At 41.6% G+C, this 25,014-nt stretch overlaps 1 protein-coding gene across 1 annotated transcript in view; it reads right to left on the bottom strand.

Annotated features, from left to right (window-relative positions):
• Positions 1–22,720, bottom strand: part of LOC307097340 (OX-2 membrane glycoprotein-like) — a 33,497-nt gene extending 10,777 nt beyond the window's left edge. The window contains exons 1-3 of the mRNA XM_079767338.1: positions 22,603–22,720; positions 11,096–11,434; positions 9,803–10,102 (exon numbers count right to left, since the gene is read on the bottom strand). Of these exons, the coding sequence (XP_079623464.1) occupies positions 9,803–10,102; positions 11,096–11,434; positions 22,603–22,666 (703 nt within the window). The 5' untranslated portion in view covers positions 22,667–22,720. The remainder of the gene's footprint in view (positions 1–9,802; positions 10,103–11,095; positions 11,435–22,602) is intronic.
• Between the last annotated feature and the right edge of the window lie 2,294 nt (positions 22,721–25,014).

The raw sequence follows: 25,014 nt of genomic DNA on the forward strand, positions 1-25,014 counted from the left end.
GATCTCACTCATATGTGGAATCTAATTAAACAAAATAACTGATATATGGAGTAGATCCAAGAACATGGAAGCATGAAATAGAGTGCAGATTCTCAGAGGGAAGGTGGAGGTGGATAGGTGGTAATCAACCAAAGACCTTGTATGTATATATGCATAATGCATGGACATAGACTGTAGGGTGGTGAGGGCCTGGCATGGGGTAGGCTGGAGGGGGTCAATGGGGGAAAAAGGGGACATAAGTAATACTTTCAACATTAAAGATTTTTAAAAAATAAAAGATTATTAGGTGAAATAGAAAAACTTTAAATTCTATAAGAAATGATATTATTTAAATAAATAAATACATTTATAAATTACATAAATTTATTTAAATTATTATTTAATTTTTTTAGCAAAATCATACCTTGCTTAATTATGGCTCTGAAACAGAAGATATGAATGGTTGAGGGGAAGGTGGGCAATCAAAAATGAGCAGGGGGAACTGCCCCGCAATCCAGCAGCCACTCCAGCCAAAATCCTGCTACCCCAGCTGCAGAACTGCGGACCCTGGGACCTCCACCTCCAAAGGTGCACCACTCGGCAGCAGTAAGTGCAACCTCACCCTCCCCAGTGGCAGAACTCTGGATTCGCACATTTCCAGCTGGATTCGTGCATTTCTAGCCGTGCAGGTAGCCAGGGTACTCTACTGCTTAGGCAGTGCTTGGGAGCAGCTGAGAGCCCCCGAGGGTGTGATTCTGTACAGACAAAGGCGCGTGGCCCCGCAAAAGAAATTCTGAATTCCCTCTTCCTGCGAAGTTCCAATAGTTAAGCACCCTGAGCCCATCTACCCACAGGGCACTAGTGGGAGCCACTGTGAGCTCTCCTTGGGTGTGATCTTGAAAAAGGGGGGAAGGCGCACTCCCCTCCAGCAGTAGAAGTTTTGAATTCACTTAGCCAGGATACCAGCCCACAGGCACCTCAATTGCACGGCTACACTGCCAGGGCCCTTCAGAGTCCTTTAGTGTGCCTCACTGGCAAATGTACCCAGGGTGCTCTTGTGAGCCGCCGCTGAGAGTAAGCGCCTATCCACCACAGGTGCAACAGCAAAAGCTGTGTCTGCCCACCCCACGACTGCAGAACTCTGGGCACCACAGCCACGCCTTTCCAAAGAGGAGGTCCCCTGAGCCCCAACACCCCAACAGACGGTTCCTGGGGGCCACTGTGAGTCTCTGCTGGGCACGCATGATTACATTTAAGGGTGCAAGACGGCAAAAATTGGGACACTCCCCTCCACAGTGGCTGACTTCTAGACACCGCAGTTGTGCCTCTCAAGCTCGCAGGCCTACTTCAAGAGAACCAAAATAGCTCAAGTAGGGAGCTACACTAGATTAACAAGCCCAGGAGAACTGAGAGATTACGCCAGTAGCACCATCCTCAAAAGAACCTGGGTAGCAAAGCAATTGGATCTACAATTAAAACATTACAGGAAAACATGGGAAGACAAAAAAGCAATCCCCAAAAGAAAGAAAAAGAGGAATCACCAGAAAGGGAGTTAAATGAATTCGAGGCTAGCAGCTTATCAGAGATAGAATTCAGAGTAATGGTTATAAGGATGTTTAAATGGCTGGGTGACAAATACACACAACTCAATGACAAATACACACAACTCAATAAGAACTATAAGGAGATGAATGAGAATGTCACAACATGAAAAAAAAACCAAGAGGAGATGAAGAACGACATAGCTGCAATAAAGAATACAATGGAAGGCTTAAACAGTAGACTAGAAGAGGCTGAGGACCGCATCAGTGAATTAGAAGACAAGGTAGGAAAAAACACACAAACATAGCAGCAACTGGAAAGAAGACTTACAAAGCAAAAGGAGAGCCTAAGGGAGCTTTGGGACAACACAAAACGATATAACATTCGCTTAATAGGGATACCAGAAGGAGAGGAAGAGAAGCAAGGAATAGAAAACCTGTTTGAAGAAATAATGACAGAAAACTTCCCTGATATTGGCAAGGAAAACACTATGCAAGTCCAAGAAGTACATAGAGTCCCAAAAAAGTTGAACCCTAAAAGATTGACACTAAGACACATCATAATTAAATTGGCGAACACCAACGACAAAGTAAGAATCTTAAAGGCTGCCAGAGAGAGACAGAAAGTTAATTATAAGGGATCTCCTACTAGAATATCAATTGATTTCTCAACAGAAACACACCAGGCCAGAAGGGAATGGAATGAAATATACAAAGTGATGCAAAGCAAGGGACTGAATCCAAGAATACTATACCCAGCAAAGCTATCATTCAAAATTGAAGGTGGAATCAGAAGCTTCACAGACAAAAAAGGGCTAAGAGAGTTTATCACTACCAAGCCAGCAATGCAAGAAATGCTAAAGGGACTGCTGTAAAAAGAAGAAAGAGAAAGGCAAGAAGAAATACAAACACTAAGGAAAAATATGACAACAAACATGTATTTGTCAATAATAACATTAAGTGTAAATGGATTAAATGCACCAATCAAAAGACATAGGGTAGCTGATGGATAAGAAAACATGACCCATATATTTGCTGTCTACAAGAGCCCCGCCTCAGAGCAAAGGATTCACACAGACTGAGAGCAAAGAGATAGAAAAACATTTTTTAGGCAAATGGAAATGAGAAAAAATCTGGGGTTGCAATACTTATATCTGATAAAATAGACCTCAAATTAAAGGCCATAATAAGAGATAAGGAAGGCCACTACAAAATACTAAAGGGAGAAATTCAACAAGAAGATATAACTCTGGTAAACATATATGCACCCAATACAGGAGCACCCAAAATCTCCTGGAAGATATCAAGGGAGAGATCGAAATCAATGCAATCATAGTAGGGGACTTTAATACACTACTGACATCACTGGATAAATCCTCTAGACAAAAAATCAGCAAAGAAACAGCAATTCTAAATGACACACTAGATCAGATGGACCTAATTGACATTTTCAGAGCATTTTACCCCAAAGCCACGGAATATACATTCTTCTCAAGTGCACATGGGACATGTTCAAAAATAGACCACATATTGGGTCACAAGCAAAGTCTCCCCAAATTCAAAAAGACTGAAATCATATCAAGCATTTTCTCAGGTCACAATGGCATAATATTAGAAGTAAACTACAAAAAAAAACCAAAAAAACAAACAAAAAAAACCATTCCAAAAAATTCAAACACTTGGAAGCTGAATAGCATACTACTAAACAATGATTGGGTTATCAATGAGATCAAAGAAGAAATTAAAAACATCCTGGAGACTAATGACAATAAAAACACAACATTGCAAATCCTATGGGACACAATGAAAGCAGTCCTGATAGGAAAGTTTATAGCTCTACAGGCCTACCTCAAAAAAACAATAAAAATGGTAATAAATCATCTAACTCAACAACTCAAAGAATTAGAAAGGGAGCAACAAGAAAAGCCCACAGTGAGCAGAAGGGAGGAAATAATAAAGATCAGAGCAGAAATGAATTACATAGAGACAAAAAAAAAAAATACAAAAGATCAACAAAACCAAGAGCTGGTTCTTCGAAAGGATAAAAAAGATTGATGAACCTCTAGCCAGGCTCACCAAGAAGCAAAGAGAAAGGACCTAAATAAACAAAATCAGAAATGAAAGAGGTGAAATAACAACAGACCACACAGAAATACAAAGGATTGTTAAAAAATACTATGAACAACTCTATTCTAACAAACTAGACAATCTGGAGGAAATGGACACATTCCTAGAAAAACACAACCTTCCAAAACTTACTCAGGAAGATTCTAAAAATCTCAATAGGCTGATAACTATGGAAGAAATTGAAGCAGTCATCAAAAAGCTTCCAGCAAACAAAAGCCCGGGGCCAGACAGCTTCACAGGGGAGTTTTACCAAACATTCAAGGAAGAACTAAAACCTATCCTCAGACTATTCCAGAAAATTCAAGAGGAAGGAACACTTCCAAGCTCATTCTATGAAGCCAGCATCACCCTAATACCAAAAGTAGATAAAGATAACAAAATGAAAGAGAATTACAGGCCAATATCCCTCATGAACATAGATGCCAAAATCCTCAACAAAATTCTAGCAAATCGAATCCAGCAGTACATCAGAAAGATCATACACCATGACCAAGTAGGATTTATTCTGGGGATGCAAGGATGGTACAATATTTGCAAATTAATAAACGTGATACATCACATAAACAAATTGAGAGATAAAAATGATATAGTCATATCAATTGATGCAGAAAAAACATTTGACAAAATCCAACACCCTTTCTTGATAAAAACTCTCAGCAAGGTGGGAAAAGAAGGATCATACATCAACATAATGAAAGCCATATATGACAAACCTACAGCCAACATCATACTCAATGGGCAAAAACTAAAACCATTTTCTCTAAGAACAGGAACAAGACAGGGATGCCCACTCTCACCACTCCTGTTCAACATAGTGCTGGAAGTACTAGCCATTGTAATCAGACAACAAGAAGAAATAAAAGGCATCCAAACTGGAAAAGAAGAAGTAAAACTGTCCTTATTTGTAGATGACATGATACTGTGCATAGAAAACCCTAAAGACTCCATCAAAAAATTACTAGACTTAATAAATGAATTCGGCAAGGTAGCAGGATACAAAATTAACACCAAGAAATCTATGGCATTTCTATACACCAATAATGAACTTACAGAAAGAGAGACTAAAAAAGCAATCCCATTGACTATCGCACCAAAAAAATTAAGATACCTAGGAATAAACTTAACTAAGGAGATAAAAGACCTATATGTGGAAAAGTACATGACACTGAAAAAAGAGATAGAGGAAGACATAAACTGATGGAAGAACATACCATTATCATGGATTGGTAGAATCAACATCATCAAAATGTCCATACTACCCAAAGCAATCTATAAATTCAATGCACTTCCCATTAAAATACCAACGGCATATTTCACAGACCTAGAACAAATCTTCAAAAAATTCATCTGGAATAAAAAAAGACCTCTAACAGCTGCAGCAATCCTGAGAAAGAAGAACAAAGTAGGGGGGATCTCAATACCAGATATCAAGCTGTATTACAAAGCCACTGTTCTTAAAACATCCTGGTACTGGCACAAGAACAGACATATAGATCAATGAAATAGAATAGAGAACCCAGAAATCGACCCAAACCACTATGCCCAATTAATATTTGACAAAGGAGGCATGAACATACAATAGAGTCAAGACAGTCTCTTCAACAAATGGTGTTGGGAAAATTGGACAAATACATGCAAAAAAATGAAACTAGATGACCAACTTTCACCATACACAGAAATAAACTCAAAATGGATAAAGGACTTAAACATAAGACAGGAAACCATAAAAATACTAGAGGAATACACAGGTAGCAAAATCTCAGACATATGCCGAAGGAACTTCTTCACTGATACTGCTCCTAGGGCAATGGAAACTAAAGAGAAAATAAACAAATGTGACTACATGAAAATAAAAAGCTTTTGCACAGCAAAGGAAACCATCAATAAAACAACAAGAAAGCCCACTGCATGGGAGAACATATTTGCCAATGATATGAACGATAAGGGTTTAATCTCCAACATTTACAGAGAACTCATACAACTTAACAAAAAGAAGATTAACAACCCAATCAAAAATGGGCAACTGATCTAAATAGACACTTTTTGAAAGAAGATAGAAGGAAGGCCAAGAGACATATGAAAACCTCCTCAAAGTCACTAATCATCAGAGAGATGCAAATCAAAACAACAATGCGATACCATCTTACACCTGTCAGAATGGCTACCATCAACAAATCAACAAACAACAAGTGTTGGCGAGGACGCGGAGAAAAAGGAACCCTCTTGTACTGCTGGTGGGAATGCAGACTGCTGCAGCCACTGTGGAGAATAGTATGGAATTTCCTTAAAAAACTAAAAATGGAACTCCCATTTGACCCAGTGATCCCACTTGTAGGAATATATCCCAAGAAAGTGGAAACACAAATCAGAAAGGATATATGCACCCCTATGTTCATAGCAGCACAATTCACCATAGCTAAGATTTGGAAACAGCCTAAATGCCCATCAGATGAGTGGATTAAAAAACTGTGGTACATCTACCCAATGGAATACTACGCTGTGCTAAAAAAGAAGGAGTTCCTACCATTTGCAACAACATTGATGGAACTGGAGAACATTATGCTAAGTGAAATAAGCCAATCAGAGAAAGATAAATATCACATAATCTCACTCATTTGTGGAATATAATGAACGGCATAGACTGATTAACAAGAATAGATCCAGAGACTAAGAAACGTTGATCAGAACCTCAAACCTCGGGGAAGGAGGGGGTTGGTAGGAGTAAAGGCGAGAGATCAACCATGGGACTTGTGTACATGCATATGAGCCTAATCAATGGACACAGGCAACAGGGGGGTGGGGCATGAGTGGGGGGTGGGGAGTAATAGGGGGATAAGGACACATATGTAAATAATAATAATAATAATAATAATATAAAATAAAATAAAAAGAAATTGTGAGGTAACCAGAACCCCAAGAACGCCTGAGAACGTCTTTCCTGCCATGCTAGCAGTGATCAGCTGTATGGTAATATTACCTGGGATAAATGGGGAAGTATTTTGGACTTATGTTCCTGACCCTTCATGGATAAAAGCCCTTACGTGGGCTGATCCCCCGCCTAATGTAGTCACCAATAATACCAAACACTTTGGTCATCCAGGAGGACCATGGGTGGGGCAAGGAAGTATAATTACATAGGGGTCGCCACCCAGCTTCCCTTTTGTGTGACACAAAATCAAACCACTGCTCCTTTGTGTGTAAAATTAAAGAGAGGTTTCTGGCTTGTGTGGACACCAAAGGAAGGGACTATCACTACTTGCTCCTGGGAGAGGTGCAGAAAATGTAACTAAGACCTTGTCTATACAAAAAGAAATTGACAGCCAGTTTGAAATGGAATTGCCATGGCCTAGAGCAAAGAATATCCTTACATGATATTATTCTACAATGTCATTATAATTTTCCCCAGATTTTTGTTACCCCCATTACCTATAATAGTACCTCGCACCCTTGGGAATCAATAAAAAATCATGTTTTCGGTGCTTGGAGACAAAGGTAACACATCTCTTTATATTTTAGAATTACAACAGCATAATGTACAATTATCCCAAACAAACCTACAAACTAATTCTTTGAATGTCTGGCAGCAATTTAAAAAGAATATGAAAGGATTTAATCACTTCCACTGTGTAGAGGGCCCCCTTGGAAGGCACCTGAGCATTCTATATTGGCCCTTCTTGCCCTTTTGGCCAAGAGGGACCCTCTTCTCACAATCCAATTGTCCACAGCTGTTGCCTGAGCTTTCAGTTCATGTCGAGGTTGAAGCCTCATGGTGGCTGGTACCATGGATCTGTCTCTCGCCCAGTGGGGTGAGCTGGGCCCTCCCTGGAGAAGAAACCTGGGTTCCCCAAGATATGTGATCAGTGCCGGGGCCTTGCCCGCAGGTGAGGGGATCCCAAGGCAGGTGCTGGGTGTGGAGACCATGGGTGCATAGACTACCAAGGAGACAGAACTGAACCTCACATCACCCTGCTTGGCCCTGGAGGATGGCTGGTTAGCTAGAAATGGGTAAGATTCCTCAGGGAAGGAACAACCTAAGACAGGCACAGTCACATAGGGGCCATTAGGAGAGAACTTGGGGGTCAACAGACTTGGGGCATAGGCCCTCACCCCCCCCAACTTAGCAGAAGCCTGAACCCTCACCCCTTCTGAGGGAGGTCTCCTGCCTCCATGGCTGCTTCACTTCCCATGCACAGCTCAAATCAGGACCCAGGTAACAGACAGAGACTTGGCTGACAGCAGCTGCCCTCTCACTGCAAAAAGACTTGTTTGAGTTGTCTTGTACCCATGGTGTGGGGAAGTGGGTTTTTGATATCTAAATCCAGCCTAGTACCAGGAATGCTCAGGGCCTACTCAAGAAGGCAAATAATCCTTTCCACTAATATTTACAGGGTAAAATAAGATTGTTGTTAGAGTATTAACCTTTTGCACTCGGATGTCGAGTGTGACTCGACACGGTTAGCATTAGAATAAAGGAATTGAGAAAAAAGCAAGCGAGTGCAAAGGGTTAAATTTGACAGTAAAATAGTAGTCAATTTAGTAGTAATTGTAGTAATAGTAGTAATTTCAGACTAATTTAAATTGGCTAATTGAAATAAGTGTATATTCTAGAAAAATTGATTGTACTGTACAAAAAGCTGTTCCTAAAGTGTTAACAAAATTTTTTATTGGTAGTTCATCTCATGGTAAAATTGTGTAACATGTAATGAACCTAAAGCGGTTATATTTTAGTGCAAAAAATTAAAATTTAAAAGCTATCAAGACTACATTATAAAATTTCCAAAAGCCTCCTAATATTTAAATCAAAAAAGGGGGATAGTAGAAGAATATCATGTAAGGAAAAATATCCTGTAAGTAAATTACATCTAGAAAATTTTTACTTTAGAAAATGAACTTTCATTTGTAATGCTAACAGCAAGACACCCATGAAAAACACACATGGTATCAAAACAAGCCAAAGGAAAATCGTTTGGGCAAAAAATGAAAAAGGATCCCAAGTCAAATTTATAGAAAATATTCCTTTATTAACTTTCGGTCGAGAATATGTTTGTATATTTTCAGAAAACAACTCCAAGACCATGTGGATTCCTGCAACAGAAAGGAATTGACAGGACTGCTACAGCCATGAAGACAGAAGAGAAACAGTCCAGAGATGGAAGATGCTGACGACACCTTGCCATGCTAGCAGTCAGCAACTGTGCATCGCTGCAGGTTGCCCAGGACCAAACCAGAGAGGGTTGGACCTGCATTTCCACCATTTGTCCACCATTCAGAACTGAAATATCATTGCTGACATGTACACATAAGGAACTGTTTTACATTGAAATTGGGACTCAAAAGAACTGTTGGCCCAGAAAGAAACTCACTACACTGATTCATTTGCCTCTCAGCATAACCATTATTGCTTGTCTCATTTTCAGTTCTTATAAATGTATTTCTTGTATCACATGATCTCACTCATCTAGGGGAAATAATGAACAACATAAACTGATGAACAAAAACTGACCTGGAGACAGGGAAGCATCGATCAGACTGTCAAACCTCAGAGGGAAGGTAGGGGAGGGTGGGGGAAAAGGGGAGAGATCAACCAAAGGACTTGTATGCACGCATATAACCCTAACCAGTGGTCACGGACAATAGGGGGATGGAGGCATACGTGGGGAGGGGTTTGGGATGGGAATGGGGGGATGAGGACAAATATGTGATACCTTAATCAATAAAGAAATTAAAAAAACAAAACAAAAAAAAGAAAACAAAAAACAAAAATGAGCAGGAAGAGAGACTTTGTATGCAAATGAAACAATGAACAGGTTTAACCATGCTGTTGAAAGTTGCAGAGGTAAGGAGCAAAATAACTAAATTGGAAGGAAACCAATTACATTGGGAAGCAGAAAAGTTGAAGGAGGTGTAAATGGCCTAATCTTCATTGACTGGCAGAATTCAGGGAAAGCATGCAGGGGAGAACAATTAAAAATGTGCCATAAGAACAATTACCCCTGGAAGCAGGGCTGGGTTAGAGAACATCTTCATTATTTATGTCGTTAGCCATGCACGTGTATTACATTGATTTGCATTTTTAAAAGTAGATGACTACACAAACACTTCTGGTAGTGAATTTTAAAGATAAATATTTTTCCTCGATTATTACTTCTACTTACATTCTTGTTGGAAAGACAAAGGGACAATCTTCTCTTCATTCCTTAGAGGATGATCCATGTGCACAATCAGGTGTTGGAGTTTTAGGGATCTCACAGTCTCCGAGGAGACATTGTACATTTTAGTGATAGTCACCGTGCCATCTGGGTTCTGTGCAAGGTATTCTTTTGGTGGATTAATTAAGACTTGTGATGGAAAGAGAGATATTTGAGGAACAGGTTTTCCCACAGCTGAGTAAGTAAATCTAAGAAAATCTTCAGAGCCGAAATTGGACTGGAGTTCAGTTTTTAATTCAGATACAGCTGAGGCACAAAGAAAAAAAAAGAAAGAAAGAGAATAAACAAAATTAAATATAAAAATATGTCATACCAGATTTCTATGATGGCAAAGATGGACTTCCCAAAATCTCTATATATAAAAGCCTAAGTGATGGTTAGACTATTTGACCAGTAGCTATGACACGCACTGACCACCAGGGGGCAGACGCTCAGTGCACAAGCATGAAAACATGAACAGACTGATGAATCTCAGAGGGAAGGGAGGAGGGGAGAGGGTAGGAAGAGATTAACCAAATATCTTATATGCATACTAGAGACCCAGTGATCTGAAACCAGCAGTCCAACATCCCCCAAAGGAGGGGTCCTGGATTGCGAGAGGGTGCAGGCCAGGCCAAGGGACCCCACCAGTGCACGAATCCATGCACCGGGCCTCTAGTTTGTATATAAAACCCAAATGTTAAAAACATGTCCTTCTCAGATACCTCTCAACACAATTAAAAAACAAATCTCATCATTCCTTTTCTTATATCCACTATCATCCAATTTAAGAACAATTGGTATCTCCACATTCACCAAACCTTAAAATTACATTATATAAACCCCACTATTTTAAATGTATAGCAACATAACGAGGTGACACTATCATTATTCCTTCAACATTTTGTTAATATAAAGATTGGGAAATTGTTACTCTCTTAGAGTCTTCTTTTTCCCTCTTCCTCCTTCTCTACTATTTCTTTTCCTTTTCCTGTCTTTTCCTAATGAAAACCTTGATGTGGTTCATGAATTTTACCCACTGGATTAAAGTCAGTGCAAAAAAGTTACATAGAGGGCAGAACTAAATGCTATGCCTGGTTCTGCACTATGTATGTGAAAATGGGAAACTTATGTAACTATTAGCTTCAATTTTTTTCTTCTGTACAATAGTAATAATAATAAAAAAGCATTCTTTCTCTGGACCTTAACCTTCAAAGACCACATCCACATGATTTTTACTCTACATGAAAAATTGTATACTTATGATGGTAAGGCAGATTTGTCCTTCCTGACTGCCATGAGGGAACACATTAAATAGACATTTGTAGCAGGCTTCATCTTCAAACGTCACTTTGCGGATAGTGATGAATGAGGAATTGGGTTCGATGACCTTGCAGTGCAGTCGATCTATGTATGGTGGAAGAATCTTTTCTCCATATTTACTGCTATACGTGCCAATATTTTGTGGCAAAGAATCTTGGACCTTCTGCCAGGTAATTTGCACAACATCTGCTGGAGTTGTTAGATTGCAGAAAATTGTCACATTTCCTCCTAATACAGCTGTCTCCTTATTTTTGTGCTTTATTCTGTGTGGAGAACCTGCAAATAAAACCCAGTGTGTTATGCTAAGTAAGTAAAGTCAGTCAGAGAAAGACAAATACCATATGATGTGGAATCTAAAGAACAAAATGAACAAAACAGAAACAGAGTCATAGATATAGAAAACAAACTGATGGTTGCCAAAGGGGAAGACAAATGGGGGACTGGGTGAAAAAGGTGAAAGGATTGAGAAGTACAGATTTGTTAGCTGCAAAATAGTCATTTGGATATATAGTACAGCATAGAAAATATATGCTAATTGACCCTTACGCTTGTCACAAAGATGGCGGTGCCCACAGCCAAAAAGGAGGGAATATGCTAATTGACTGCCCCACCCTCAAAGATGGCAGCGTCCACAGCCAATAAGGACAGAATATGCTAATTGACTACCCTGCCATCAAATATGGTGGTGCCCACAACCACAAGATGGTGGCACCCAGCTCCCTCAGTCCCCCAGCTGCCCAGGGCTGGCCTGTGGTGCAGGTAAGCCTCGGATGTCAGCTGCCCAGCTGCCCAGGGCCACCCGAGGATCAGGTAACCAGGGGCAGCTCAGGCTTGCACTGACGGCAATGGCAGCAGCAGAGGTGTGATGGGGGCATCGCCTTCCCCTGATCGCTGGGTTGCCTCCTGCCCCTGAGGGTTCCCAGACTGTGAGAGGGGGCAGGCCGGGCTGAGGGACCCCCCTCCAGTGCATGAATTTTCATGCACCGGGCCTCTAGTATTGTAATACTATGCATGATGCCAGATGGGTACTTGAATTATTGAAGGGGAACCACTATGTAAATTATGTAATTGTCTAACCACTATGTTGTACATCTGAACCTAAAATAACTAGAGGCCTGGTGCACAAAATTCGTGCACTCGGGGGGAGGGGTGTCCCTCAGTCTGGCCTGTGACCTCTTGCAGTCCAGGAGCCCTAGGGGGATTTCTGACTGATGGCCTAAGCCAGCAGTTGGACATTCTTAGCACTGCCGTGGAGGTGGGAGAGGCTCCCACCACTGCTGCTGCGCTCGCCAGCCGGAGTCTGGCTTCTGGCTGAGCAGCACTCCCCATGTGGGAGCGCACTGACCACCAGGGGCAAATCCTGCATTGAGCGTCTGCTCCTGGTGGTCATTCCACTGTTCTGTCAATTTGCACATTAGCCATTTATTATATATAGGAGAGTGACTATCAACTGTAACAGAAAAATTTAAAACTAAATAAATAATTTAAAAACTGGCAAAAAAAATCTGAACATAACTCACCAAAAAATATATACAAATGACAAATAAGCATATGAAAAGATGCCCAAAATCTTTTGTCATTAGGAAATTGCAAATTAAAACAATAATGGGAGCCCACTATATACCTTTTAGAAAAGCTAAAAAAAAAAAATTTAATTACAATACCAAATGCTGGGGAGGATATGGACAAACACAAAAATTCTCATCTATTGCTGATAGGAATGAAAAATGGTACAGCCACTTTAAATGACAGTTTAAATGGCACTTTCTTTTTAAAAATATATATTTTTTTATTAATTTCAGAGAGGAAAGGAGAGGGAGAGAGAGAGAGAAACATCAATGGTAAGAGAGAATCATTGATCGTCTGCCTCCAGCATGCCCCTCACTGGGGATGGAGCCTGCAACCCAGGAATATGCCTTGACCAGGAACTGAACCATGACCTCGTGGTTCATAGGTTGATGCTCAACCACTGAGCCAGGCAGTTTGGCAGTTTCTTAAAAAACTAAACATACTCTTACCATATGATTCAGCAATTGTACTCTTAGGCATTTACTCAACTGATTTAAAAACTTATATCCACACAAAAACCCTACATACCCACCCAGCAATCCCACTTCTGGGAATATATCCTAAGAACACCCAAATACCAATCAGAAAGAATATATGGACCCCTATGCTTATAGCAGTGTCATTTACAATAGTTAAGATCTGGAAACAGCTTATGTGCCCATCAGTACATAAATTGATTAAAAAAAAAAAGCTGTGATGCATTCACACCAGGGAATACTATACAGCAGTAAAAAGAAGCTCTTACCATTTGGGACAGCATGGATGGACTTGGAGACTATTATGCTAAGTGAAATAAGCCAGTTAGAGAAAGACAAGTATCATATGATCTCACTTATATGTGGAATCTAATGAACAAAATAAACTGATGAAAAAAAATAGGTCCAAAGGCATGGATGTATGGAGCAGAATAACAGATCTCAGTGCAGGGTGTGGGTATAGGACAGGAAGAGATTAACCAAAAGTCATATATTCATACTAGAGGCCCAGTGCATGAATTCATGCACCGTTGGAGTCCCTTGGCCTGGCCTGCTGGGATTGGGCTGAAACCAGACTGGTGCATGGATTCGTCCAGGGTGTATCCGGCCCATCTCATCCAGTCCCAATCGGGGCCATCTCACCCAGTTCCAATTGGCTGAACCCCAGCAGCAAGCTAACCTACCTGTCAGAGCGTCTGCCCCCAGGTGGTCAGTGTGCATCGTAGCGACTGGTCAAACGGTCGAACAAATGGTAGGACACTTTAGCATATTAGGCTTTTATTATATAAGATTGCATAACCCATGGACACAGATAATAGTGTGGGGAAGGTCAGGAGTGGGTTGGGAGTTGGATGGAGGGGTGTAAAATAGGGAAAATGGGACAGCTGTAATATTGACAACAACAAAAAAATTAAAAATTAAAAAAATGGGCAGAAGGGAAAAACACACCTACATACAAATGTTCATAGCAGCCTTATTAATAATCACCCTGTTAGTACCTGCAGACCCAGGGGAAGGTCCTGGCACTGAAAATCTACTTCCATGAGTGGAGGGCAGGGAAATACAGAGAAAAGAAGCTGGCCACTCCAGCCTGATAATTAATAGAGTTTATTAAGGGAGGCTGCAAAATGAAATGGCTCCTTAAGCCACTTAGCATGCACCAGAGAATCATATTGGGGAAGGAGAGGGATAGTCCTGTGTACAAGTAGTGACTGATATCAGGTACAGGAAATTGCTTTACATGCTAGGGCAGCTCAGGACAATGAGAATGTTTCCAGACCAAGCTTGTACCAGGAGGCAGAAGACGAGTGCTGGTTTGTGTCAAAATACCTGGTGATTAAGATCAAAACAGTCTTCAAGTGAGTTTCATGATGAACATTGTCCCTTTTGGCTGGGTCCAGCTTGTGGGACCCAAGCAGACTTCCTTTGCACCCCACCCCTCTTGACCAGCTCTTAGGATTTCACATGCCCCCTCCTTTGCCAGGTACTCTAAGCAGTCAGCAGGGGCTTCAGTAGCAGGGAGACGGCTTGCCGTGTTGCCAGTTGACTGCACTGGAGACATAGTCGGCAGCAAAAATATAGACAAATGCAAGACAATAGACAAATTGAGAGAAGCAGTCCAAGTATCCGTAATGATTTTTTTTTTTACCATGTTCCCAAAGACCCAAACCTGTGTGTTTAGTAGTCAGCTTGGCTTGGGGGTTGGGTCCCTTAAGGCATTTACTTGGGTTTTCATGGGTAAACAAAGAAGAGCTATGAGCACATTCATCTGGTGTGAAAACAACATTTAGTTTGGATGATGGCACAGGAGCCCCCTTGTGAATCTGTAATGATACCTAAGACCATCCTGCCGGGGCTGACGGGCAGACCCTGAGTGATGGATGAACAGATTACTCCAACATACGTTTCTGTGGAAGAGGGCCAAGGAACTATAGGCTATCGCCACCAAGTAGCCCTGTTCGCCTGCCTCCTTAGGTTTTTATTGTCACAACAGCTTGAACTAAAATTAACCTCTAGATACAATCAGCAGGGTAAGCATCCTTGAGAGAGCACATGCTTCTACAAGGTCAGGTCTTTAAAGACTAAACAGAGATTCTAGCAAAACACCCCTGAGGGATCGGACTTGTTTGGAAAAGTCAAGGTAGGGGCTGCCGCCTTCGGCAAGGTCCCCTCAGAGGCCCCCTGACCTTTCAGAGAATCCTCCTTACAGACCTTCCAACCAAGTCCCGTGCTTCCCCACATCATCCTACTTTGTAGAACAGCTTTTCTCATTAGTGACATTTCAGTATTTAACAAGGACAGACTGTGGACTGTCACTGAGAGTTCGTTGAGTAAACTTAGTCAGGGTTCCTATGGGTATGATTACATCTTCCAAGAATGAGCCCATTGCACGAAGACGTCTCCATCAGCTTCCCCATCTGTAATGAAATACCACAGTCACGTCAGTCTAAGGTTGGAAAGACAAATACTTGTAGGGACTTGAATGGGAGATTTTCTCCTTCTATGAGAATTACACTTGCAGCCTGGTCTTCAGATGTTAATGTGGCAGGAGCTTTAGGAATCTGGCCAGGCTGTGTAAACCATGTTATGTTGGCAAGGGGAGGTGGCACTGTTGAGCATAAGGAGGTGAATAGGCAGGGGAATATGCTAGACTAGGACCTCTACCTTCTCTCTTCCAGTGGTGCATATCCACAAGTCCACATATCCCGTGTTTCCACAGGTCCTGATTACATTAGAATGGCAGGATCCCACCAGAGACTGAGCAGTTCCTCCCCACCCATGGGCGTGAAGCAACGGACTCATCCTAGTGAGATGTCCTATTACAGATCCCAGTAAACAGTCCCCTTTCCGGGGACAGTAGGGCCTGGTGTGCTCAGTATCAGAGACCATTCATCCCGTGCCAGTGTCGGGACTTTTGCTGCATCCTTTGTTTTCCACATCTTGACCGTACTGGGTGTCTCAGCCTGATTCCTCATCTGTCATATAGGGCAGTAGGCCCCATCGGTTGATTATTTAAAATGTGTACACGCCTGGGAAAGTATCTTTGTCTACCGGGCGTCAGTAATTTTTCCAGTTAGTTATTTTTACCTTTTGTTAGAATACCATTTTCCTGTTCCATCAACTCAGCTGCCTGTGGGTTATGTGAGAGGTGGAATTTCCATTTAATAACATGTTCTTTTGCCCATTTCTATGCATCATGCCCTTTGAGGTGTCACACACACACACACACACACACACACACACACACACACACACACCCAGTCGCTATCTCTTTGACAGGGGTACCCATAAGTAGAACTTAACTGTTCTAGTCCCTTTGTAGCGGCAGCTTGATCAGCTGGCTTACATGGAAAGACTTGTGTTAAACCCGAGGCTTTGTCGACGCACACCAGAACACATTTGGAGCCTTTACTCAAGGGAAGAGGGCTTATGTCCATTTGCTCGCCCCTTACCAGTTAGGTACTTCAGTGGATGGCCCTGGATCTCCGTGCCAGTTGTCTGGGGCAGTGGTCGGCAAACTGCGGCTCGCCAACCACATGCGGCTCTTTGGCCCCTTGAGTTTTTAGCAAAGGCCAGCTTAGGAGTACCCTAATTAAGTTAATAACAATGTACCTACCTATATAGTTTAAGTTTAAAAAATTTGGCTCTCAAAAGAAATTTCAATTGTTGTACTGCTGATACTTGGCTCTGTTGACTAATGAGTTTGCCCACCACTGGTCTAGGGCATTGTTTGGAACAGACAGGACAGGATGCAACTGCACTAACCAGATCACTGCATTTTAAAGGCAGCCCTGCCTCCTTAGTCATGCACCATCCCACTCAGGCACTCCAGTGCCCACTCTTCCCAGTTTGTCATGTCAGCTGACAGGTCAGTTGCCAAAGCACATATTTTTGCCAAAGCATGCACTTTCTGGGGGTGTGGATGCCCTCTGAGGAAGGTCATAGAAAACAATGAGATCTGCCTCCCTCAGGCTCTTCTAGGCAGCCCAAATATTTTCCCACATCTCTTGTCCTCATAAAGGTTTGTTCATAATCATCCACCCCTCTCTGTCTCCCATCACCCGAGTCACAGGGTCACTCTATTTAACACAGCCCAGTGGTCAGTGTACAAAACCAGGGTTTGTGTGTAAGGGACTAACCAGACAGCTCTTAATTCAGCCCAATGGCTACTGTGGTTTGTCCCCGTTCCCGTCCAGATAGTATCAGTGGATGGTTAATTAGCCACTGACATCCGGGCAGTCAGAGCCATCAGTGTACCAGGATCCAGCGGAATTCACTCTACTCCTTCTTTACAGGCTGAAGGGATGGGCACAGGGATGAGAGCAGTAGCTTTTGGAGGCTCTACATATTCAAGAGGACTTAGCAGTTGCTGCATCTCTAAAGATAGAGTACTATTTGACAGCATTCCTCTGCTGCAAACAGGCCTGCCACTTAGTCTGTGTGGGAGTCTGCCATGGCACAGCCAGGCTGGTGGGGCATGTTGACCCAGCCCTTGATGGGAAGACAAGTTCTTAATGTAACCAGCGGTTCCCTGGTAAGTGGCTCCACCTGCAGGAGCGCTGTGTGAACTGCCAGAAGTTGCTGTTCTGAGGAGATATTTCTGTTCTCTTCCCCTTTCCTCAGTTGGGATCAGAACCCAAAGGGCACTATTTTCTATAACGCCAATCTCATGTCTCCTGGGGTAACCAAACCTAATTGAAATGGTAACCCATGTGTGAGATTCCAAGGGCTTTGATCTGTTTGACCAGTTTTGTGTTTTGTTTTTTTTAAATTTTCTTGAAGGTGGCATGCTGTTCTGTTCCCCAGGCCCATGAATGCCTCTCTCTTTGTAACTCAAGGGTATAAAGGATAAAGCTATTGTGATAAATGAGGTGTAAATGTTCACCAGTATCCCCAAATCCCACAGAAGCTTGTACCTTCCTCACATTTTTTGGTATGAGGTAGACTCATACTTTATCTATTTTAGCCTCAGGATCTTAGCCAACTGAATGACTCCCAAGAACTTTACTACAGTTCCTGATCCTTGGATTTTTTCCGGATTCACTGTCCAGCCCCTCTCTTGTAGGTGGTCCAGCAAGGCCTGCAGGGTTTTCTATAGTGGGGACAAATCTTCACAGGTTAACATCATGTCATCAATGTAATGGGCCCATTTCACTGGGGCCGGGAAAGAAAACAATGACCAATCCCCGGCCACCATTTCACAGGATGTGGTGAGGAAAGCCTATCGTTGCTCCTCCCAGGTAAAGGCAAACTGATATTGGGACCCAACAGCTGAGGGTATGAAAAAAAAAAAAAAACAAAAACAAAACACCAAAACCATTGGCTAGGTCACGCACAGCATGATATGTTCCTAGGACCATAGCCAAGTTATCCACTATAGTGGTAATATTAGGCACAGCCACAGTAATAAGGGGCACTACCTTATTGAGCTCCTTATAATTTGTTGTCATTTTTCAAGAGCCCTCTGGGCTGTTAAAGGCCCTGTGTGCAGGGTGCACAATGCCCTCACTTGGGGGAGCTCTAGGATAGGTTTCCCTATTTCCTTATGTGCTCCAGGTGATAAAGTTTAAAGGTCACCACTTTTCCCTCTGGTGGCAAACTAACTGCCTCCCAATTGGCATTGCTGTCTGACTCCATTACTTCTAGTCATAGGCAGAATTCCCAATACAGGTTTATAAAGTCTGGCCTTGCAAGATATTGATGCTCAGTATGTTTTCCAGAATTGGGAAGATGAAGACCTCATACTCCCAGTGGGAGAGAGTGCCCAATTTGTAGAACCAGGCGAAATTTTCTGACCGTTACGCACTAGCTTCCATAGCCATTGATCGCACTGAGGGGGCCAGAGAATTTCTGAGGATTACCATGTATTAGAGTGCATTCAGCACCCGTGTCAACAAAGTAGTTACCCTGTGTTGACTTCTGGGGACCAATGGATGGTGAGTTCCTCATGTGGCCTCCGATTGCCCACTGAGGCCCCCACCTGAGGACATACTTGGCCTTCATTCTATACTGGAGGGGGGCCAGAGGTTCAGGAGCAGGGAGTAGGGTTGAGAAGGTGAGCCACTGGGGATTTTTTGGACAATGAAACAATTCTGTATGAAAGTGTAATGGCCCAATAAGTGACATTGTGCATTTGTCAAAATGTATAGAGTTTTACAATACATAAAGTGAACCTCAATTATACAAAATTTTAAAAACCCATTTAAGAAACTGTGGATCCCAAGGAATGAAGACTGCAACTTGAAAATCTAAGTGTATTACAAATGTATCCTATGGAATATAATGAGGCATCCAACCAACATAAAATGAAATCTCAGAAGGCTCCCCTAAATCTGTTGGGGTGTCTTCTAGGGGAGCCAATGGTATCAGGCAAAACTGTTGTTCTGCTTTTAAGCTTTCCATAACCCCACTAGCACTGCATTAGGCTGACAATCAATCATTTCTTCCGGGGTGCCCGTGGCAACCAGATGGTGCCACATTTGCTTTCAGGTTATGCTCACAGGGCCTTTCTTCCCTGCTGCTCTTATTGCCCCCTTTTCTTTCCTCTGTCTGAGTTCCAAGTCCTTCCCATAGCTTGGATGTGTTCCGGAGACCGGTGTGTTTCCCCTTGATCTGCCTCCAGTTCCCTAACCCTGGCTTCTGCTTTAGCTGGGCATCGGTAGTCAATCAAACCACCCATGAGAGGGGCTAGCCTACAGCTGCGGCCATGTGCTTTCCTTTCTTGCTGCAGTGCAATGTGTGGTTCTTCAAACAAATACATGAAGCCAGCTGGTGTTTGGGGGGTGGCCCTGTACTCTCACTGTGGTCGACACACTAACATATGGGCCACTCCTCCCACATAGAAGTAGATGGCCAACCCACGATTTCCCCAGAGATGCCTCTATCCCAAGGCCCATTTCTTCAGTCTTATGCCTGGCTCACCAATTGTTAGAACACGCTCACCCAGGGAAAGGTCCCAAACTGAAAATCTACCTCCTAAGCAGAGGGCAGGGAAAGACTGAACAAAGGCGGGCCACTCCAGTCTGGTAATTAGTAGAGGAAAGTTACTTATGAGGCACATCTTGGGTGGCTGCAAGATGAAATGGATCCCAAAGATGCTAAGCATTTACCAGGGAATCTCACACGGGACAGGGGAGAGAATAGTGTACTAGCATGTAACTGCTACCAGGTATGGGAAATTGCTTTGCATGCTTGACCAGGTCAGAACAACCAGATTGTTTTCTGGGTCCAGCCTGTACCAGGAGGCAGGAGAGGGATGCTGGTTTGTGTTAGAACACAAGTGATTAATATCAAAACAGTCTTCAAAGGAGTTCCTTCTAACCCAGGTCCAGCTTGCAAGTCAAACTGCCCTGGAACAGTCTCTCCTCCACACACCCAAAACTGAAAGCAACCAAGATGCCTTCAATAGGTGAATGAGTAAACAAACTGCATGTCTGTACAACAGAATATTATTCAGCCACAAAAAGAAATGAGCTACCAATCACAAAGAGACATGGGTAAACCTTAAATGCATATTGCTAAGTGAAAGAAGCCAGTCTAAGAGGTCTACATACCCTCTGATTCCAATTACATGCCATTCTGGAAAGGTAAAAATATAGAGACAAAAATATCAGTAGTAGCCAAGGGTTCGGGGGCAGGGAGTAGGGTTGAGAGGGTGAGCCACAGGGGATTTTGGGGACAATGAAACAATTCTGTATGAAACTGTATTGGCCAAGGAGTGACGTTATACATTTGTCAAAATGTATAGAGCTTTACAATACATAAAGTGAACCTTAATTATACAAATTTTTAAAAACTCATTTAAGAGAATGCGAATCCCAGGAAGTGAAGACTTCAACTTGAAAATCCTATGGAAACATAAAAGTTGATAGTCTGTGCACTTTATAGGATGCAATTAAAATGGCATCCTACCTGTGCAGGTCTTCCTCCCCCAAATCCATAACCCTAGAGTACTCATAAAACAAACAAACAAACAAATAAGCATCAGAAAAATTCTAATAGAGGGTAATTCTACAAAATACTTGACCAGTGCCTCTCAAAACAGTCAGTCATCAAAAACAGGAATTCTGAGAAACTGTCACAGTCAAGAGGAGCCTAGGGAGACAGGTCAAATAAAATAATGTGGTATCCTGAAAGGGGTCCTTAAACAGAAAAAGATATTAGGTAAAAACTCAGAAAATCTCAATAAACTGGCACACATAAACTAAGTACTAAAAATTGCCCATCTAATAAAAAGGAACAGATATAATTTTGATTCATTCCCACTAGACGGCTATTGTTTTATTGGCTGTTGTTATATTTTTATTTGACAATCCAAGGGAAAAGAGGTCAGTGTCCCTGACTAAATAATCAGGTATTGCATGTTTTAAAAATTCGTGTGGCACACAAGTTTAAAACTGCTATTATACAGCAATCACATTGAATGGACTACGTCTACCCTCAGCAATATGCACTTCGCCATTATTTGTTCACATGCTTGTCTTCCCCACTAGAGGCTGAGTTACTTGAAGACAAAACCAGGCTTCTCCATTTTGCATTTTATATGCTGAAGTAAATTAAAGAGAAGTAACATGAGCATACTGGTTTCCTCTACTTGTCATACTCCTTTTGTCCTCAGCATATGTCGCCCTTTATTCAACCTTTGATTAAACCATCTAATTGAATTCAAATGATACTTCCCCAGGAAAAACTCCTTAACCAGAAGTTATCACAATTTCTTTTTCTCTGCTGAATTCCTACATAACATTTATGATTGCCTTCACCATGGACCAAACTCATTTTACATGGTTTTGAGTTAAATATCTTTAATCAAATAATTTTAAATGACTAGAAAATAACAGGACCTGACTATTTATTAAGTCCTTAATGTGTCATCTAAAGAGTACCTCAATTTGTACTGATAAGCAAACACAGCAAGGAAATAACAAAGCCTGGTTTTGTCTTCAAGTTGACAACATAAAAATTAAAAAAAAAAATTCTTAATGACCACAAATAGCCACAAAACAAGTCAGACTCAAACTTAAAAGAAAAATGGACTGCAAGAAGTAACGCAGAACTAACTAACTAACTAACTAACTAACTAACTAACTAACTAACCTGCAAAGAACTCATTTGCCCCCAACAGGTTTGTGGTCTCCTCTCTAGTTCGAGCTCCTTGGGCTCACTTCAGAATCAGTGCTTACTTCCTCTCATTCTCTGTTTGCTAAGTCACTGCTTTAATTATGCTCAACTTAAACAGTTTGCTGGTTGCCAACAACGTGGACAGCTGATTGACACATAGAGCCGAACATAATATTCTGGTCACCTAACTATATAAAAGTAAAAAAGACCATGCAGCCTGGTGTTTATTCATCATTGATTCCCAAATTAATGCATTTGAGAGAAAAAATGAAGAGTTACCTGATCCTTGTATCAAGATGGGAAGCACAAGGAGCTGGAGAATGGGCTGGAGTGGAAATTCCATTAAATTTGATGAGAAAAAAATCTTCTCTAACACTTGGAATACTTCCTTTTCTAACTGAAATCTAGCACTGACATACAATTTTCATGTCTTTTGACATTCTACCAAAATGTGTTACTCATTAACTACTTGCTCTGAAAGTTCGTTAAAAATTTCGTCACCCCTAAGTTTGAACTTCCTTGTCTGCCTAATCTACAATGTTATTCAAAATCTTAGGTCTATGCATGTAATTTTCTTAAACATATCTGCTTGCTATTTGTAGCTGTCATGTCATTGATACATAGATTCTAAAATCTTACCTGCTGGCTTGAAAGAAAATTTAATTAGCTTTTCTTTTGGATGTGGTACTAACCTTTCCCATTCTTTTGTGTCCTATTATTTATGTACATAATAGGTATCAAAATGGTTTTTCCACAATGAGTAAGATTGAGTGATAGGCTGCTCTACACAGAGGTATGCTAAGTTTCTAAAAATCACTTCTCTTGGCATCTACATTCCTACAATCTACCTCTTAAACAACTGAAGTAGAAAATTTAAAAAAAGGAAGTTTCAAATTAAATACTATTTACACATTAAAGTGAAAAAAAGAAACACAGACACATTACTTTCATCTTATAAACTTCTCTCTCTACACACTACTTTAAATAGAGAAAGCCCTCCTTTCCTGGTGCTTTTGATTTCTATTTTTCTCCTTTAAATTCTAAGCCAGCCATGCGCCTGTTGATATTTCATGCGCACAGACTCATACCATCCTCCCCAGAATGTCTACCTCCTGCTGAGATTCTGAACAACAGTGCCCATTCATTACAACAGTCTCATTCATTAAAGTTCAGAGTGCACTTTAACATGAACAATCCATTTGAAAGTGGAGATTTTATTCCGCTTGCACGTCTGTTATTCCTGGTATAAAGATCTGTGATCTCTGGACTGTCTGTTCTGTCTTACAAGGTAGGGTAGGATTTTTATCCAGAATCTCAGACTTACACTCAATTAGCCAAACAGCCCAGGATTGGGGATTAAAGCCAGGGCTGTGATTTGGAGCAAATACTGCCCTCAGAGAAGCAAGGCTGGGCTTGCCTTCTCTGGAGTAAGATCATTAAACAGCCTTCATTTCACAATCATATAGCCATAATACCCCCCCACCCCTACACACACATACTCATAAGCACACACGCAAAATAATGGGAGCACACACAGGACACGTTTGGGGTAATAGCCTTCTTTTTTCCCCTTTGTCACTCACGAATCCCTGCACAAAATTACCTTCCCTTCTCATAACTTTTCCCTCTGCTTCTGCCTCAGAAGAAACAAGTTTCTCCTTTGGCATGGATGATTGCAGCCCCATTCCCCACCCCTCACCAGTATTCCTATGACTCTAGGTGTTGGAGGTCTTTCTTCTCTATCTTCTCTTAAGACAAACCTTTCCTCTATCTAAATTTCAGCCTCTAAGCCCACACTCTAAGTTCACTACCCAGGTGAGAACTGTTGTTTTGGTTAATGAGGCAGAAAAAAAACTCAGTTCCCAAAGGGAAAGGAAAGTATGAATCTATTACCTCTGGTGCTGGGAGCCATTCCTGAGAGAGAGGAAGGTGCATAGTGAATAAAGAGGTGTTGGGATTAGGTGCCTAGCCTCTGAGTCAGTGAGTAGCACTGCTATGATGTTGGGGAAACAACAGAAGAGTCTATTGAGGTCAAGACTCAGTCTCTGATTCTTTCCTTGTAAGTAATAAAGATGTAATCACAGCATTATAACTTTAAAAAATGACTGGGATTCCAGCACAGGGTTCTAAAGGAAATTATGACTAAAGAATTAAAGGAAAGTGTGAGAATGATGTCTCATCAAATATAAAATATCAATAAAGAAATAGAAACCATAAAAAGGAATGAGCCCTAATCGGTTTGGCTCAGTGGATAGAGCGTCGGCCTGCAGACTGAAGGGTCCCAGGTTCGATTCTAGTCAAGGGCATGTACCTTGGTTGCGGGCACTTCCCCAGTAGGGGGTGTGCAGGAGGCAGCTGATGGATGTCTCTCTCTCATCTGATGTTTCTAACTCTCTATCCCTCCCCCTTCCTCTCTGTAAAAAAATCAATAAAATATATTTTAAAAAAAAAAAGGAATGAGTAAAAATCCTGGACTAACCTGGCCAGCATGTCTCAGTAGTAGAGCATCGAGGTTTGATTCCCTCCCTCTCTGAAATTAACCAAAAATATATTTTTTAAAAATTCTGGACTTAAAAGGTACAATACTTTTTTAAAAAATGTGCACTAGAGGGGCTCAACGACAATTTGAGCAGGCAGGAAATCGAATCAGTAAACTTGAAAATAGATCAATTGAGATTATCCAGTCTGAGG

This window comes from Cnephaeus nilssonii (genome assembly GCF_951640355.1).
Source record: "Cnephaeus nilssonii genome assembly, chromosome: 3".
NCBI lineage: Eukaryota > Metazoa > Chordata > Mammalia > Chiroptera > Vespertilionidae > Cnephaeus > Cnephaeus nilssonii.